A 16,075-nucleotide genomic window follows, 5' to 3' on the forward strand; every position below is an offset into this window, starting at 1 on the left:
AAGACCGCACACTGCAACTAGAGAAAGACTGTGAGCAGCAACAAAGACCCAATGGAGCCAAAACATAATTTAAAAAAAAACAGCCAACATAAACTAAAGGTTAACTACTTTGTTGTGCCAGTTAAATAGCTGTACTCTTGGGAATCTTCGAATAGAGGAAGAGATGCTTGGGGGTGGTACTTCAGAAAAGGGAAATGGCACAAACATTGCGAAACCAGAAGGCACTTGAACAATTTAACTGGGTTATGTAGTGTGACTGGAAGTAATTGGAAGGTAAGTAGAAAACTACTAGGTGCCAGGATTTTAGACAATAGTCTTTTTTTCTTTTTAGCAGTACGTGGGCCTCTCACTGTTGTGGCCTCTCCCGTTGCGGAGCACAGGCTCCGGATGCACAGGCTCAGTGGCCATGGCTCATGGGCCCAGCCGCTCCGCGGCATGTGGGATCTTCCCGGACCGGGGCACGAACCCGCATCCCCTGCATCGGCAGGCAGATTCTCAACCACTGCGCCACCAGGGAAGCCCTAGTCTTTATTTTTTTGGCTACACTGCCCATGACATGTCGGGGATCTTAGTTCCCCGACCAGGGATGGAACCCTTCCCCCCTGCATTGGAAACACTGAGTCTTAACCACTGTACTGCCAGGGAAGTTCTAACAATATTCTTGTATTAGAGTGTCACTGGAGAGCTTGAGTGACAGGTGACAAGATTCATATTTTAGAAAGATCCCTGTGGCAACCCAGCATAAACTGAAGGAAGGGAAAACCAGGTAGGCTTTGCAGTCTTAACTGAGATATTTGAGTACTTTAATAGAGCAGACTAAACATTAACCGAATGTTAAAACCAATTGATTGTAGAGAGGAGTCTTCAAAACTAACTTCCTAGCTTTGGTTGCTGAGCGGGTAACAGTGCATTTACAAAGTTGGGGGACTAGGAGACGGTTGGGGGCGGGGAGTGAGAGCCTGTATTACGCTTTTCTGAACCCATAGCGAGGTTTGGTCAGTGCAAAGGCAGTCCTCAAGCCAAAGCTACATTGGAGGAGTTGAATGTTTCACAGAAATGAACTTAAAACATCTAGCAGCTTGTCCTTTAGACTATTGAAACTGCCCCTCCACCAGCATGACACTGCCTTTACCGCTAGGAAACTGAGATGACCGGTATCATTCTTTACTCACAATCCGCAATTTCTTTGTGGTTTTGTGTAGAGAGTACGTTATAAAGTGATATATTTTGTTTGAAATCCCAGCTTCCACTAGTTGTGGGATGATAGACACATCTAATGAGTCTACTGGTAAAATGCCCCAACCATTTTTTCTTTAAAGTACATTGTCTTCACCAATGAATTGTAAATTCCTGGGGATTTTCTGTCCTTTTTTTTTTTCTACTACAGTTCCTAGCATAGTAATTTACAATATTCAGTTCCTGAAATGACTGTTACAGCTCGGTGCTTTGAGTCCCTGGTTTTAATTCTTTGTTTTGTGGGCCACAAGATTTGTCCCAACTTAACAATTTCTTATAGTTCCTCACGGCTCAATTTTTAAGGTAGTTGCCTTAATGGCAAAGATCTACCTAGTCTCCGGGGTTAATGCAGTTGCAATTCTTACATTCATAGAAGTTAAGGGATGGGCTTGAATAGTAAAGAACACATTTGATTTTACAGAAAATGACTTTCATTAAGTGGGTCTAACACGATATTGTAAATCAACTAAATTTTTTTTAAAAAGTAGGTTTAGAATTGGTGACTCAGGATAAGTAAAAATGAAAATTACATTCCACTTACCTTTTATACAGAGAGCTAACCATAAAAGATTTTGCATGTGTCTAAGCACCTGGCACCTAGTAAGTGCATATCTTTTCGGTGAATACCTGAATTAAAAAGTGAAAAACTGCCTCAGTAAGGACACCGACGTATCAACATCCCATTACCAACAGCACCCACTAGTCTTCCCACAGCTCAGCTCACGTGGGCCGCCAAGTGGCTTTTATTGGCTGGTTTCGCGCGAATGAGACGCGATGGACGTGATGCAACTCAGCGTCTTCCGCGGTGAACTTCTTATGGGTGACGCTAGCCAATCAAAAAGCACCTTTCCACCGCCAAGTCCCTCCACCTGCCTCGAGAGGCGAGGGGCGGGGCTGGCGCTGGGCGCGGAGGCGTCACGTACTCCATGGTAACGACGCTCGGCCTGAAGATGGCGGCCGAGACGGGTGGAAGAGCGGGCTCCTCAGCTTCAGGCCGGGGCCCGAGCCGGTGGCACTGGAGCGGTTCTTTATGGGTCCGAGGCGTTTTACTCCTGTTGGGCGGGCTCTGGGCAAGCGCTACATCTATTCCTGTCTCCTTGGGCAGTTCTTCTCCCTGCCGGCACCACGTCCCCTCTGAGTCTGAGGTAGGGCGACAGAGGGGCCCTGTGAGGGTAAAGTAATACGGGAGGCGATGGCATAGAGGATGGTGATTGGAACAAGCGGTACTGGAGGAGAAAGCGAGATTGGGCCAGAGACTGAACTCTTAGAGGGCTGGGACCTGGTATCAACTCCCTTCCTGCACCCAACAAAGTGGCTCAGTTAGGCGCTCAGAACGTCATCAGGTCCTGCGCGGAGGGTTGTGCTTATCAGGTAGTCCTAGAGCAATCGTTTTCAAACTTGAACGGGCCGTCAGAATCACCTGAAAGACTTGTTCAAACACAGATTGCCGCTCCATTCCCTCCCTCTGCCCACTTCTGACTCATTAGATCTGGGATGGGGCCTCAGAATTTGCAGTTGAAGTTCCCAGATAGTTGATGATGCTGCTTGTCCAAGGACCTCACTTTGGGAACCACTGATCTAAAGGTTTGAGAAGAAATTGATAGGAGAGCTAGACAAAGGCATTGAGAGGATACTGGGGATTCTCTGGAGACAAAATTCAGGTTGATTTTCAAGTTACTTCATCACATTGCTTGCTTTACCCTGTTCTCCTGTCCTGGAAGTGCCTGCCTCCCTCCCATTACATTTTTATTCCTGTCTAAATTCTTTCATTCTGAGTTCCTTAACCTCAAGGCAGCCTGCTGAAACCACCCCCAGTAGAATGTTCTTTCCATTTCACAGTACGTCTTATCTGTACTCTCTTCTGGCACTTAACCAAGTATCGCTGTGTGGTGATGGTTTGTACCTTTGTAGTTAAATTGTAATTTTCCTTGGGATAAGGTTTGTGTCTTATACTTTAATTTCTCCACAGTACTTAAATCAGAGAAGGGCCCACAATAATCAGTATTCTTTGAGGAAAGAAGACACAGTACCTGGGTCAGGGCTGCATGTTGTGATTGATTTTATAATTTGCCTTATTACTTTAACAAGAAAGATTAATCTAGAAATTTTCAGGTCAGCCCAGAAATCTAAGACCATTCATTTTTGTGATAATTTCCAAAAATTTTTATGCATGCTGTTCATAACCATATATGCCAGAATACTAAGTTTGGGGTTTGTGGCTGTATTACAGCTTTTATCATGACACTGCATTCTGGCTGAATTATTTTATTTTATTTTATTTAGTCTCTTAGCAACTTGTAAGTTTATAATACAGTATTGTTGTCTATAATCACTGTGTTGTACGTTAGATATCTGGGACTTATCTACTAGTTGCAAGTTTGTACCCTTAAGCATCTCCTCAGTTCCCCCCACCCACCTAGTGAATTCTTTTTAAAAGACATTCCCACAAAGCCCTGCACTTCTTTCTTTGAATTTAGATCAAAAGAAGAGAAAATAGTTCAGAGAACTGCAAAATCTCTGTACTAGAAGGAACCTTAATAGCTGTTTTCTTCTTGTGATTGTTGCCAGTGTACAAATCTCCTACTAATATTTGAACATTTCCACAAATAGGGAAGTTATCTCCAAAGGCAGCCCCTTTGCTTTTTGGAGAGATCATTGTTCTTTCTATAGAGCTGAAAATACAGACGTTCCTGCTGGTCCAGTGGTTAAGACTCCGAGCTTCCACTGCAGGGGGCACGGGTTCAGTCCCTGGCGGGGAACTAAGATCCTGCATGCCGCATGACACGGCCAGATATGATAACAATATAGAGCTGATAACTGTTCCTGAAACTTCCATCCACTGTTTTTATTTATGGCTCTTGATTGAACAAACTAAATAGTGGTAGTGCTTCAGATATTCAAAGCAAGCTATTAAGTTCTTGAGAGTTCATATTCCTAATAAATTTTACTAGTTATTCATAGAGTATGTAGTAGCAAGTCCTCCTAACCAATCTCTTTGCTTTAGCTTGGACACAAAGTATAAGCAAGTACTATTCATTGTACTACTAGTGACTGTACCTCTGTTAATTGCAACAGGAAATTACAGTAACTTTTTATTGGTAATGGTGAGGAACTACGAAACATTTTGACTCATATATCTTCTTCTCAACTAAAAACTCTACGTTTTGTTTTGTTTTTATTATGTAAATTAAAGCAAACCCCCAAACAGAATAGTATAATGAACTCCCATGACCCTTCACCCAGCTTCAGCACTTACCAGTATTCTCTTAATTCTGTTTTATATACTTCTACCCATTCCCCATCTTCCCACTGTTATTGTTACTTAAAAAAAATTTTTTGTAAGGTTTATATATACTGAAATGTAGCAAATGCAATCATGTATATTCATGTAAAACCCACAACTCTATCACAATATAGAACATTTTCAAGTCTCCAGAAAGTTCCTTCCTGTCCTGTGCCAGTCAGTCTCTCCCATCCACCCAAGGCTACTATTGTTCCTTTTTCCTTTTGGTATTAGATTTAGATTTCATATCAAATTAGTTTTGCCTATTCTAGAACTAAGCTTATATCGATGGAATTATATAATATGTAGTGTGATATGGTATATCACATTGGATTTTCCAATAGTAAATCAATCTTGCATTTTTGGAATAGACGCTACTTGGTTATTATGTATTATCCTTTTAATACACTTACGAATTCAATTTGCTCATAGATTAAGGACTTTTGCATCTATGTTTATGAATGATGTTGGTTTATAGTTTCCTTTCTTAGTGAAGTTTTTGTTAGTTTTTTTTTTGAATTTTTGAATTTTATTTTATTTATTTATTTATACAGCAGGTTCTTATTAGTTATCTATTTTATACATATTAGTGTGTATATGTCAATCCCAATCTCCTAATTCATCCCACCACCCCACCCCCTGCCACTTTCCCCCCTTGGTGTCCATACATTTGTTCTCTACATCTGTGTCTCTATTTCTGCCCTGCAAACTGGTTCATCTGTACCATTTTTCGAGGTTCCATATATACGCATTGATATACGATATTTGTTTTCTCTTTCTGACTTACTTCACTCTGTAAAACAGTCTGTAGATCCATCCACATCTAAACAAATGACCCAATTCCATTCCTTTTTATGGCTGAGTAATATTCCATTGTATATATGTACCATATCTTCTTTATTCATTCATCTGTTGATGGACACTTAGGTTGCTTGCATAACCTGGCTGTTGTAAATAGTGCTGCAATGAACACTGGGGTGCATGTGTCTTTTTGAATTATGTTTTTCTCTGGGTATATGCCCAGTAGTGGGATTGCTGGGTCATATGGTAATTCTAATTTTAGTTTTTTAAGGAACCTCCGTACTGTTCTCCATAGTGGCTGTACTAATTTACATTCCCACCAACAGTGCAAGAGGGTTCCCTTTTCTCCACACCCTCTCCAGCATTTGTTGTTTGTAGATTTTCTGATGGTACCCATTCTGACTGGTGTAAGGTGATACCTCATTGTAGTTTTGATTTGCATTTCTCTAATGATTAGTGATGTTGAGCTTCTTGGCCATGTGTATGTCTTCTTTGGAGAAATGTCTATTTAGGTCTTCTGCCCATTTTTGGATTGGGTTGTTTGTTTTTTTATTATTGAGCTGCTTGACCTGTTTATATATTTCGGAGAGTAATCCTTTGTCCATTGATTTGTTTGCAGATATTTTCTCCCATTCTGAGGGTTGTCTTTTCATCTTGTTTGCTGTTTCCTTTGCTTTGCAAAAGCTTTTAAGTTTCATAAGGTCCCATTTGTTTATTTTTATTTCCTTTACTCTAGGAGGTGGATCTGAAAAGATCTTGCTGTGATTTATGTCAGTGTTCTTCCTGTTTTCCTCTAAGAGTTTTATAGTGTCCAGTCTTACATTTAGGTCTCTAATCCATTTTGAGTTTATTTTTGTGTATGGTGTTAGGGAGTGTTCTCATTTCATTCTTTTACATGTAGCTGTCCACTTTTCCCAGCACCACTTATTGAAGAGACTGTCTTTTCTTTATTGTATATCCTTGCCTCCTTTGTCATAGATTAGTTGACCATTGGTGTGTGGGTTTATCTCTGGGCTTTCTATCCTGTTCCATTGATCTATATTTCTGTTTTTGTGCCAGTACCATATTGTCTTGATTACTGTAGCTTTGTATTATAGTTTGAAGTCAGGGAGTCTGATTCCTCCAGCTCTGTTTTTTTCCCTCAAGACTACTTTGGCTATTCAGGGTCTTTTGTGTCTCCATACAGATTTTAAGATTTTTTGTTCTAGTTCTGTAAAAGATGCCACTGGTAATTTGATAGGAATTGCATTGAATCTGTAGATTGCTTTGAGTAGTATAGTCTTCTTCACAATATTGATTCTTCCAATCCAAGAACATGGTGTATCTGTCCATCTGTTTGTGTCATCTTTGATTTCTTTCATCAGTGTCTTGCAGTTTCTGAGTACAGGTCTTTTACCTTCTTAGGTAGGTTTATTCCTAGGTATTTTATTCTTTTTGTTGCAGTGGTGAATGGGACTGTTTCTTTAATTTCTCTTTCTGAGCTTTCGTTGATAGTGTATAAAAATGCAAGAGATTTCTGTGCATTAATCTTGTATCTTGCAACTTTACCAAATTCATTGATTAGCTCTAGTAGTTTTCTGGTGGCATCTTTAGGATTCTCTATGTATATAGTATCATGTCACCTACAAACAGTGACAGTTTTACTTCTTTTCCAGTTTGTATTCCTTTTATTTCTTTTTCTTCTCTGATTGCTGTGGCTAGGACTTCCAAAACTATGTTGAATAATAGTGACAAGAGTGGCCATCCTTGTCATGTTCCTGATCTTAGAGGAAATGCTTTCAGTTTTTCACCATTGAGAATGATGTTTGATGTGGGTTTGTCGTATATGGCCTTAATGATGTTGAGGTAGGTTGCCTCTATGCCCACTTTCGGGAGAGTTTTTATCATAAATGGTGTTGAATTTTGTCAAAAGCTTTTTCTGCATCTATTGAGATGATCATATGGTTTTTATTCTTCAGTTTGTTAAAATGGTGTATCACATTGATTGATTTGCGTATATTGAAGATGCCTTGCATCCCTGGGATAAATGCCACTTGATCATGGTGTTTGATCCTTTTAATGTGTTGTTAGATTCTGTGCTATATTTTATTGAGGATTTTTGCATCTATATTCATCAGTGATATTGGTCTGTAAATTTTCTTTTTTTGTAGTATCTTTGTCTTGTTTTGGTATCAGGGTGGTGGTGGCCTCATACAATGAGTTTGGGAGTGGTCCTTCCTCTGCAATTTTTTGGAAGAGTTTGAGAAGGATGGGTATTAGCTCTTCTCTAAATGTTTCATAGAATTCACCTGTGAAGCCATCTGATCCTGGACTTCTGTTTGTTGGAAGATTTTTAATCACAGTTTCAATTTCATTACTTGTGATTGGTCTGTTCATATTTTCTATTTCTTCCTGGTTCAGTCTTGGAAGGTTATATCTTTCTAACAATTTGTCCATTTCTTCCAGATTGTGCATTTTATTGGCATAGAGTTGCTTGTAGTAGTCTGTTATGATGCTTTGTATTTCTGCGGTGTCCACTGTAACTTCTTTTTCATTTCTAATTTTATTGATATGAGTCCTCTCCCTCTTTTTCTTGATGAGTCTGGCTAAAGGTTTATCAGTTTTGTTTATCTTCTCAAAGAACCAGCTTTTAGTTTCCTTGACCTTTGCTCTTGTTTTCTTTGTTTCTCTTTCATTTATTTCTGCTCTGATGTTTATGATTTCTTTCTTTCTACTAACTTTGGGTTTTGTTTGTTCTTCTTTCTCTATTTCCTTTAGGTGTAAGGTTAGATTGTTTATTTGAGATTGTTCTTGTTTCTTGAGGTAGGCTTGTATTGCTATAAACCTCCCTCTTAGAACTGCTTTTGCTGCATCCCATAGGTTTTGGATCATTGTGTTTTCATTGTCATTTGTCTCTAAGTATTTTTTGATTTCCTCTTTGATTTCTTCAGTGATCTCTTGGTTACTTAGTAACATATTGTTTAGCCTCCATGTGTTTCTGTTTTTTACGTTTTTTTCCCTATAATTGATTTCTAATCTCATAGCGTTGTCAGAAAAGATGCTTGACATGATTTCAGTTTTCTTAAATTTACTGAGGCTTTATTTGTGACCCAAGGTGTGATCTATCCTGGAGAATGTTCCGTGTGCACTTGAGAAGAAAGTGTAATCTGCTGTTTTTGGATGGAATGTCCTATAAATATCAATTAAATTTATCTGGTCTATTGTGTCATTTACAGCTTGTGTTTCCTTATTAACTTTCTGTGTGGATGATCTGTCCATTGGTGTAAGTGAAGTATTACAGTCCCCCACTATTATTCTGTTACTGTCTATTTCCTCTTTTATAGCTGTTAGCAGTTGCCTTATGTATTGAGGTGCTCCTATGTTGGGTGCATATATATTGATAATTCTTATATCTTCTTCTTGGATTGTTCCCTTGATCGTTATGTAATATCCTTCCTTGTCTCTTGTAACATTCTTTATTTTAAAGTCAATTTTATATGATATGGGTATTACTACCCCAGCTTTCTTTTGATTCCCATTTGTATGGAATATCTTTTTCCATCCCCTCACTTTCAGTCTGTATGTGTCCCTGGGTCTGAAGTGGGTCTCTTGTAGACAGCATATACATGGGTCTTATTTGTATCCATTCAGTGAGCCTGTGTCTTTTAGTCAGAGCATTTAATCCATTTACGTTTAAGGTAATTATCGATATGTATGTTCCTGTGACCATTTTCTTAATTGTGTTGGGTTTGTTTTTTTAGATCCTTTTCTTCTCTTGTGTTTCCCACTTAGAGAAGTTCCTTTAGCATTTGTTGTACAGCTGGTTTGGTGGTGCTGAATTCCCTTAGTTTTTGCTTGTCTGTAAAGCTTTTGATTTCTCCATCGAATCTGAATGAGATCCTTGCCGGGTAGCGTAATCTTGGTTGTAGGTTCTTCCCTTTCATCACTTTAAATATATCATGCCACTCCCTTCTGGCTTGTAGAGTTTCTGCTAAGAAATCAGCTGTTAACCTTATGGGAGTTCCCTTGTATGTTATTTGTCATTTTTCCCTTGTTGCTTTCAGTAATTTTTCTTTGTCTTTAATTTTTGTCAGTTTGATTACTGTGTGTCTCTGTGTGTTTCTCCTTGGGTTTACCCTGCCTGGGACTCTCTGTGCTTCCTGGACTTGGGTGGCTATTTCCTTTCCCATGTTAGGGATGTTTTCGACTATAATCTCTTCAGATATTTTCTCGGATCCTTTACTCTCTCTCTTCTCCTTCTGGGACCCCTATAATGCAAATGTTGTTGCATTTAATGTTGTCCCAGAGATGTCTTAGGCTGTCTTCATTCTTCTTTCTTTATTCTGTTCTACGGTAGCGAATTCTACCCTTCTGTCTTCCAGGTCACTTATCCGTTCTTCTGCCCCAGTTATTTTGCTATCGATTACTTCTAGTGTATTTTTCATTTCAGTTATTGTATTGTTCATCTCTGATTGTTTGTTCTTTAATTCTTCTAGGTGTTTGTTCTTTAATTCTTCTAGGTCTTTATTAAACATTTCCTGCATCTTCTCGATCTTTGCCTCCGTTCTTTTTCCAAGGTCCTGGATCATCTTCACTATCATTATTCTGAATTCTTTTTGTGGAAGGTTGCCTATCTCCACTTCATTTAGTTGTTTTTCTGGGGTTTTATCTTGTTCCTTCATCTGGTACAAAGTCCTCTGCCTTTTCATTTTGTATATCTTTCTGTGAATGTGGTTTTCCTTCCATAGGTTGCAGAATTGTAGTTCTTCTTGCTTCTGCTGTCTGCCCTCTGGTGGATGAGCCTATCTAAGAGGCTTGTGCAAGCTTCCTGATGGGAGGGACTGGTGGTGGGTAGAGCTGGTTGTTGCTCTGGTGGGCAGAGCTTAGTAAAACTTTAATCCACTTGTCTGCTGATGGGTGGGGTTGGGTTCCCTCCCTGTTGGTTGTTTGGCCTGAGGCAATCTAGCACTGGAGCCTACCCGGCTCTTTGGTGGGGCTAATGGCAGACTCTGGGAGGGCTCACCCCAAGTAGTACTTCCCAGAACTTCTGCTGCCAGTGTCCTTGTCCCCATGGTGAGTCACAGCCACACCCCGCCTCTGCAGGAGACCCTCCAACACTAGCTGGTAGGTCTCACTTAGTCTCCCATGGCGTCACTGCTCCTTCCTCTGGGTCCTGATGCACACACTACTTTGTGTGTGCCTCCAAGAGTGGAGTCTTTGTTTACCCCAGTCCTGTCAAAGTCCCGCAGTCAAGTTCCGCTAGCCTTCAAAGTCTGATTCTCTAGGAATTCCTCCTCCCATTGCCGTACCCCCAGGTTGGGAAACCTGACATAGGGCTCAGAACCTTCACTCCAGTTGGTGGGCTTCTGTGGCATAAGTGTTCTCCAGTTTGTGACTCACCCACCCAGCAGTTATGGGGTTTGATTTTTTTTGTGATTATGCCCCTCCTACTGTCTCATTGCAGCTTCTCCTTTGTCTTCGGATGTGGGGTATCTTTTTTGGTGAGTTCCAGTGTCTTCCTGTCGATGATTGTTCAGTGGTTACTTGTGATTCCGGTGCTCTCACAAGAGGGAGTGAGTGCTCGTCCTTCTACTCTGCCATCTTCTTTGTTAGCTTTTAAAAATATTTATCTATCTATCTATCTATCTATCTTTGGCTAGAATGGGTCTTTGTTACTGAGCACAGGCTTTCTCTAGTTGCTGTGAGTGGGGGCTACTTTTCGTTGTGGTGCGTGGGCTTATCGTTGCTGTGGCTTCTCTGTTGCAGAGCACAGGCTCTAGGCATGCGGGCCTCAGTAGTTGTGGTTCGCGGGCTCTAGAGCTCAGGCTCAGTAGTTGTGGCTCATGGGCTTAGTTGCTCTGCGGCATGTGGGATCTTCCCAGACCAGGGTTTGAACCCATGTCCCCTGCATTGGCAGGCAGGTTCTTAACCACTGCGCCACCAGGGAAGTCCCTTTGTTAACTTTTAATAGCAGAATTATACTGGTCTTACATAATGAGTTGGGAAATTCTATCATGTATTTTCTAAAAGAAAATTTCTTCCTTAAATGTCTGGTATAATTCATAACTGAAACTGTCTGGATCTAGTGTTTGCTTTGTAGAGAGTTGTTTTTTAAATACTTTTATTGAGCTATAATTCATATGCCATAAAATTCACCCACTTAAGTGTCCAATTAAGTGATTTTTATAAATTTACAAGTCTACAGAACCATCACCACAGTCCAGTTTTAGAACATTTCCATCACCCCAGAAAGATCCCTTGTGCTCATTTGCAGAAAACCCATGCTTTCACTCTGGCCCCAAGAAACCACTGTGTAGGGATAGATAAATCCAGTTTCTCTCATACAAGTCTATTCATAGTATCCATTTGATCTTATGTCAGTCTTGGTAACTTGTGTTTTTGAAGGACTTTATTTCATCTGAATTGTTAAATGTATTGACATAAAATTGTTCATAATAATTTATCCTTTTGTTGTCTGTAGAATCTGAGTGATAGGCATGCTTTCATTTCTAATGTGGTAATTTGGGTTTATTCTGTTTTATTGTAGTCCATTCTTTCTAAGGGCTTATTAAGTTTATTAATCATTTTATTTTATTTACAAATTTATTTATTTATTTATTTTTGACTGCATTGGGTCTTCGTTTCTGCACATGGGCTTTCTGTAGTTGCGGTGACCGGGGGCTACTCTTTGTTGCAGTGTGTGGGCTTCTCATTGCGGTGGCCTCTCTTATTGTGGAGCACGGGCTTGAGGCATGCGGGCTTCAGTAGTTGTGGCACGCGGGCTCAGTAGTTGTGGCTCATGGGCTTAGTTGCTCCGCGATATGTGGGATATTCCTGGACCAGGGCTCGAACCCGTGTCCTCTGCATTGGCAGGCAGATTCTTAACCACTGTGCACCACCAGGGAAGTCCCTATTAATCATTTTAAATAGCCAACTGTTAACTTTGATAGTTTTCTTTAATTATTGTTTTCTATTTCATTGTTTCCTGTTCTTTATTATTTTTCCTTTCTACTTACTGTGGATTTACTTTGTTCATATTGTTAGGTGGAAACTTAGATCATTGTTTGTCTTTTTTGTTTTTAATGTTTATTTATTTATTCATTTATTTGGTTGCACCAGATCTTTGTTGTGGCAGGCAGGCTCCTTAGTTGTGACTCATGGGATCCTTAGTTGCGGCTCCTGGGCTCCTTAGTTGTGGCACGTGGGCTTCTTAGTTGCAGCTTGCAGGCTCCTTAGTTACGGCAGGTGAACTCTTAGTTGCAGCATGCATGTAGGATCTAGTTCCCCGACCAGGGATCGAACCTGGGCCCCCTGCATTGGGAGCATGGAGTCTTATCCACTGTGCCACAAGGGAAGTCCCAGATCATTGTTTTTTAGCCTTTTCTTTCTTCTCTACCATAAACATTTAATGACCTGTATTTCTCTCAAAGTACAACTGTAGCTACATTCCACAGATTTTGACACATTGTATTTTAATTAACACTTCATTCAAAGTGATAATTCATTTTTATTTTCCCTGGTAATTTTTTCTTTGATCCCTGGATTATTAAAAATGTTTAAAATATAATTTCTAAATATGTGGTCCTTTTCTAGATATCTTATAGTTATTGATTTCTAATTTAGAGGTACCTTCTGTAAGATTTCAGTTCTTTGAAATTTGAGATTGTTTTATTTATACCTCAGCATACGCTCTATCCTGCTAAACTTTTCTGTGTACTAGTAAAGAATATATATTCTATAGGTATTGAGTATAGCTTTCTATACATGTCAAAAAGGTGAGGCGATTGATGGTACACTTCAGATTTCTATATTCTTTTTTTATACAATTTTTAAAGGTTATATTCCATTTACAGTTATTACAAAATATTGGCTACAGATTTGTATATTCTTAAAATGTTTTGTCTAAGAGAGTCTTTAAAAATTTCTAAGATTATAAATGTCTTTTTTCTTCCTTTAGTTCTGTCAGCTTTTGCTTCATGGATTTTGAATCTATTGTTAGGTACATTCACAGTTGTAATTATGTATTTCTGAGGTATTAACCCCTTATTATTATAAAATATTACTCTTTATTTCTGGTGATACTCTCTGTCTTGAAGTCTGCTTTGCTGATATTAGTATGGCCATTTCACCTTGCTTACGATTAGAATTTTCCATCCTTTTATCGATACATTTCACTTGTCTGTGGGGTTAGTGCGCATGCTGCGTGTGTGTGTGTGTGTTTGCTTTAGGGATTACAATATGTATCTTTTGCTTATTACAAATATTTAATGTTAATATTGCCTTATCATACTGACTAGGACCTTCATTATAATATTGAATACAAGTGGTGAGAGTAGACATCTTTCCATTGTTCTTGATCTTAGGGGGAAAACATTCAGTCTTTCACTATTAAGAGTATTAGTTGCATGGAACACTACTCCGCTTTAAAAAAGAACAAAATTTTTTCATTATCAGCAACATGGAGGAACTTGGAGGGCATTATGGTAAGAGAAATAAGTCAGACAGAGAAAGGCAAATACTGTATGATATCACTTATATGTGGAATCTAGAAAATGCAACAAACTAGTGAATATAACAAAAAGGAAACAGACTCACAGATACAGAGAACAAACTAGTGGTTACCAGTGATGGGGGTGAGAGGGGAGAACTACAAACTACTGAGTATAAGATAGGCTTAAGGATGTATTGTACAACACAGGGACTATAGCCAATATTTTATAATAATTGTAAATTGAAAGTAACCTTTCAAAATTGTGTTAAAAATTTTTTTTTCTTTTTTGCTGCGTTGGGTCTTCACTGCTGCGCGTGGGCTTTCTCTAGTTGCGGTGAGCAGGGACTACTCTTCGTTGCAGTATGCGGGCTTCTCATTGAGGTGACTTCTCTTGTTGTGGAGCATGGGCTCTAGTTGCACGGGCTTCAGTAGTTGTGGCACACGGGTCCTAGAGCACGCGGGCTTCAGTAGTTGCAGCGTGTGGGTTCAGTAGTTGTAGCACATGAGCTTCAGTAGTTGTGGCACGTGGGCTTAGTTGCTTCGCAGCATGTGGAATCTTCCTGGACCAGGGATCGAACCTGTGTCCCCTGTATTGGCAGGTGGATTCTTAACCACTGCGCCACAGGGAAGTCCCTATAAAAAATTTTAATGCAAAGAAAAGTATTAGTTTGTAGATTTTTGGTAGATGTGCCTTATCAGGTTAAGAAAATTACTTTTTGTTTCTAGTCTGCTGACAGTTTTTGTCATGAATGGGTGTTTAATTTTATTAAATGTCTTTTCTGTATCAATTGTTATAATCATGTAGCTTTTCTTCTTTATTCTTTTGATGTTGTGAGTTACATTGATTGATTTTTTGAATGATGAACTAGGCTTGCATCCCGCTGAGATAAAACCCCACTTGATCATGATGTATTACCCTTTTTACATTTTGCTGGATTTCATTTGCTAGTGTTTTTTTGATGATTTTGCATATGTATTCATTAAGGATATTGGTTTGTAGTTGGTTTTTTTTTTCCTTCTGTAGCTTTGTTGGGATTGGTATTAGGGTAATGCTGGCCTTATAGAATGAATTGGGAAATATTGCTTCCTCTTCTACTTTCAGAAAGAGTTTGTATACAAGCAGTATTGTTTCTTCCTTAAATGTTTAGTAGAATTCATGAATGGAGATATCTCAGCCTGGAATTTTCTTTATTGGAGTGTTATAAACTATGAACTTATTTTCTTTAATAGATATTGGACTATTGAGGTTATCTATTTCTTCTTGATTGTGTTTTGGTAAGTCATATCTTTCAAAGAATTTCATTTCATCAAAGTTGTCAAATTTATGGAAATACAGTTTTCTTAATGTTCCCATTTGATCTTTTAAATGTCTGTAAAGGGTTCTGAGTTACCAATTCTAATGTGTCAAGGGTTTTCCATACATCACCAAGCCACTCTCCAACATCAGGTGAGTGTCCCACAATTCAACTCAATTCTGACACTGTCTACCCAGAGATAGCATCAGATTCCACAGGTTAAGAGTTCAGACCTACAGCATTGCCCCTTCTCCCCCATTTGATCCAATGTGAGTCCAGGGGGTTACCTGTGCTTCTGACCAACCAGCTATCGGAAGTTCCAACAACTCCCTCTTTGGTTCTGATTAATTTGCTAAAGAGGCTCACAGAGCTCAGAGAAAATGTTTACTTACTAGATTACTGGTTTATTATAAGAGAATGTAGCTCAAGAACAGTCAGGTGGAAGAGATGTATAGGGCAACGTATGGAGAAAGGGCACAGAGCTTCTGTGCTTTCTGAACATGTCACTCTCCCGGAATCTCCATGTGTTCACCACCCTGGAAGCTCTCCAAACCCCATCATTTTGGGTTTTAGGTAGGCATTACGTAGATATAATTGATTAAATCATTGGGCATTGGTGGTTGAACTTGATCTCCAGCCCCTCTCCTCTCCTCAGAGGTTAGAGGGGGTGGAAAGGACTGAAAGTTCCAATCTTTTATTCACATACTTGGCTCCACTGGTAACCAGTCTCCACCCTTAGGTGCTTCCAAAAGTTATCTCACTAACATGACAAAAGACACCTGATCACTTTTATCATTTAGGAAATTCCAGAGGTCTTAGGAAATTCCAAAAATGCGACAAAGACCAAATATATATATTTTTATTATAAATCACAATATCACTGTCTGTAAAGTCTATAGTGATATGCCCTGTTTCATTCTTGATATTGGTAATTGGTATCTGCTCTCTTAGTCTGCTTAGAGATATATCAATTGTATTGATCTTCTCAAA

The 16,075-nt window shown here is 39.3% G+C and overlaps 1 protein-coding gene across 4 annotated transcripts in view; it reads left to right on the plus strand.

Annotated features, from left to right (window-relative positions):
- The first annotated feature begins 2,166 nt into the window (after window positions 1-2,166).
- LMLN (leishmanolysin like peptidase) overlaps window positions 2,167-16,075 on the plus strand; it is a 79,102-nt gene continuing 65,193 nt past the window's right edge. For 2 of the 4 annotated variants that reach the window (XM_019923205.3, XM_019923207.3), the window contains exon 1: window positions 2,168-2,381. In XM_019923205.3, coding sequence (XP_019778764.3) covers window positions 2,187-2,381 — 195 coding nt within the window. In that variant the 5' untranslated portion in view covers window positions 2,168-2,186. Of the gene's footprint in view, window positions 2,382-16,075 lie in introns of all 4 variants that reach the window. The other 2 variants (XM_033855718.2, XM_019923206.3) reach the window with 2 other exon arrangements.

This window comes from Tursiops truncatus, chromosome 4, assembly GCF_011762595.2.
Source record: "Tursiops truncatus isolate mTurTru1 chromosome 4, mTurTru1.mat.Y, whole genome shotgun sequence".
Lineage (NCBI taxonomy): Eukaryota > Metazoa > Chordata > Mammalia > Artiodactyla > Delphinidae > Tursiops > Tursiops truncatus.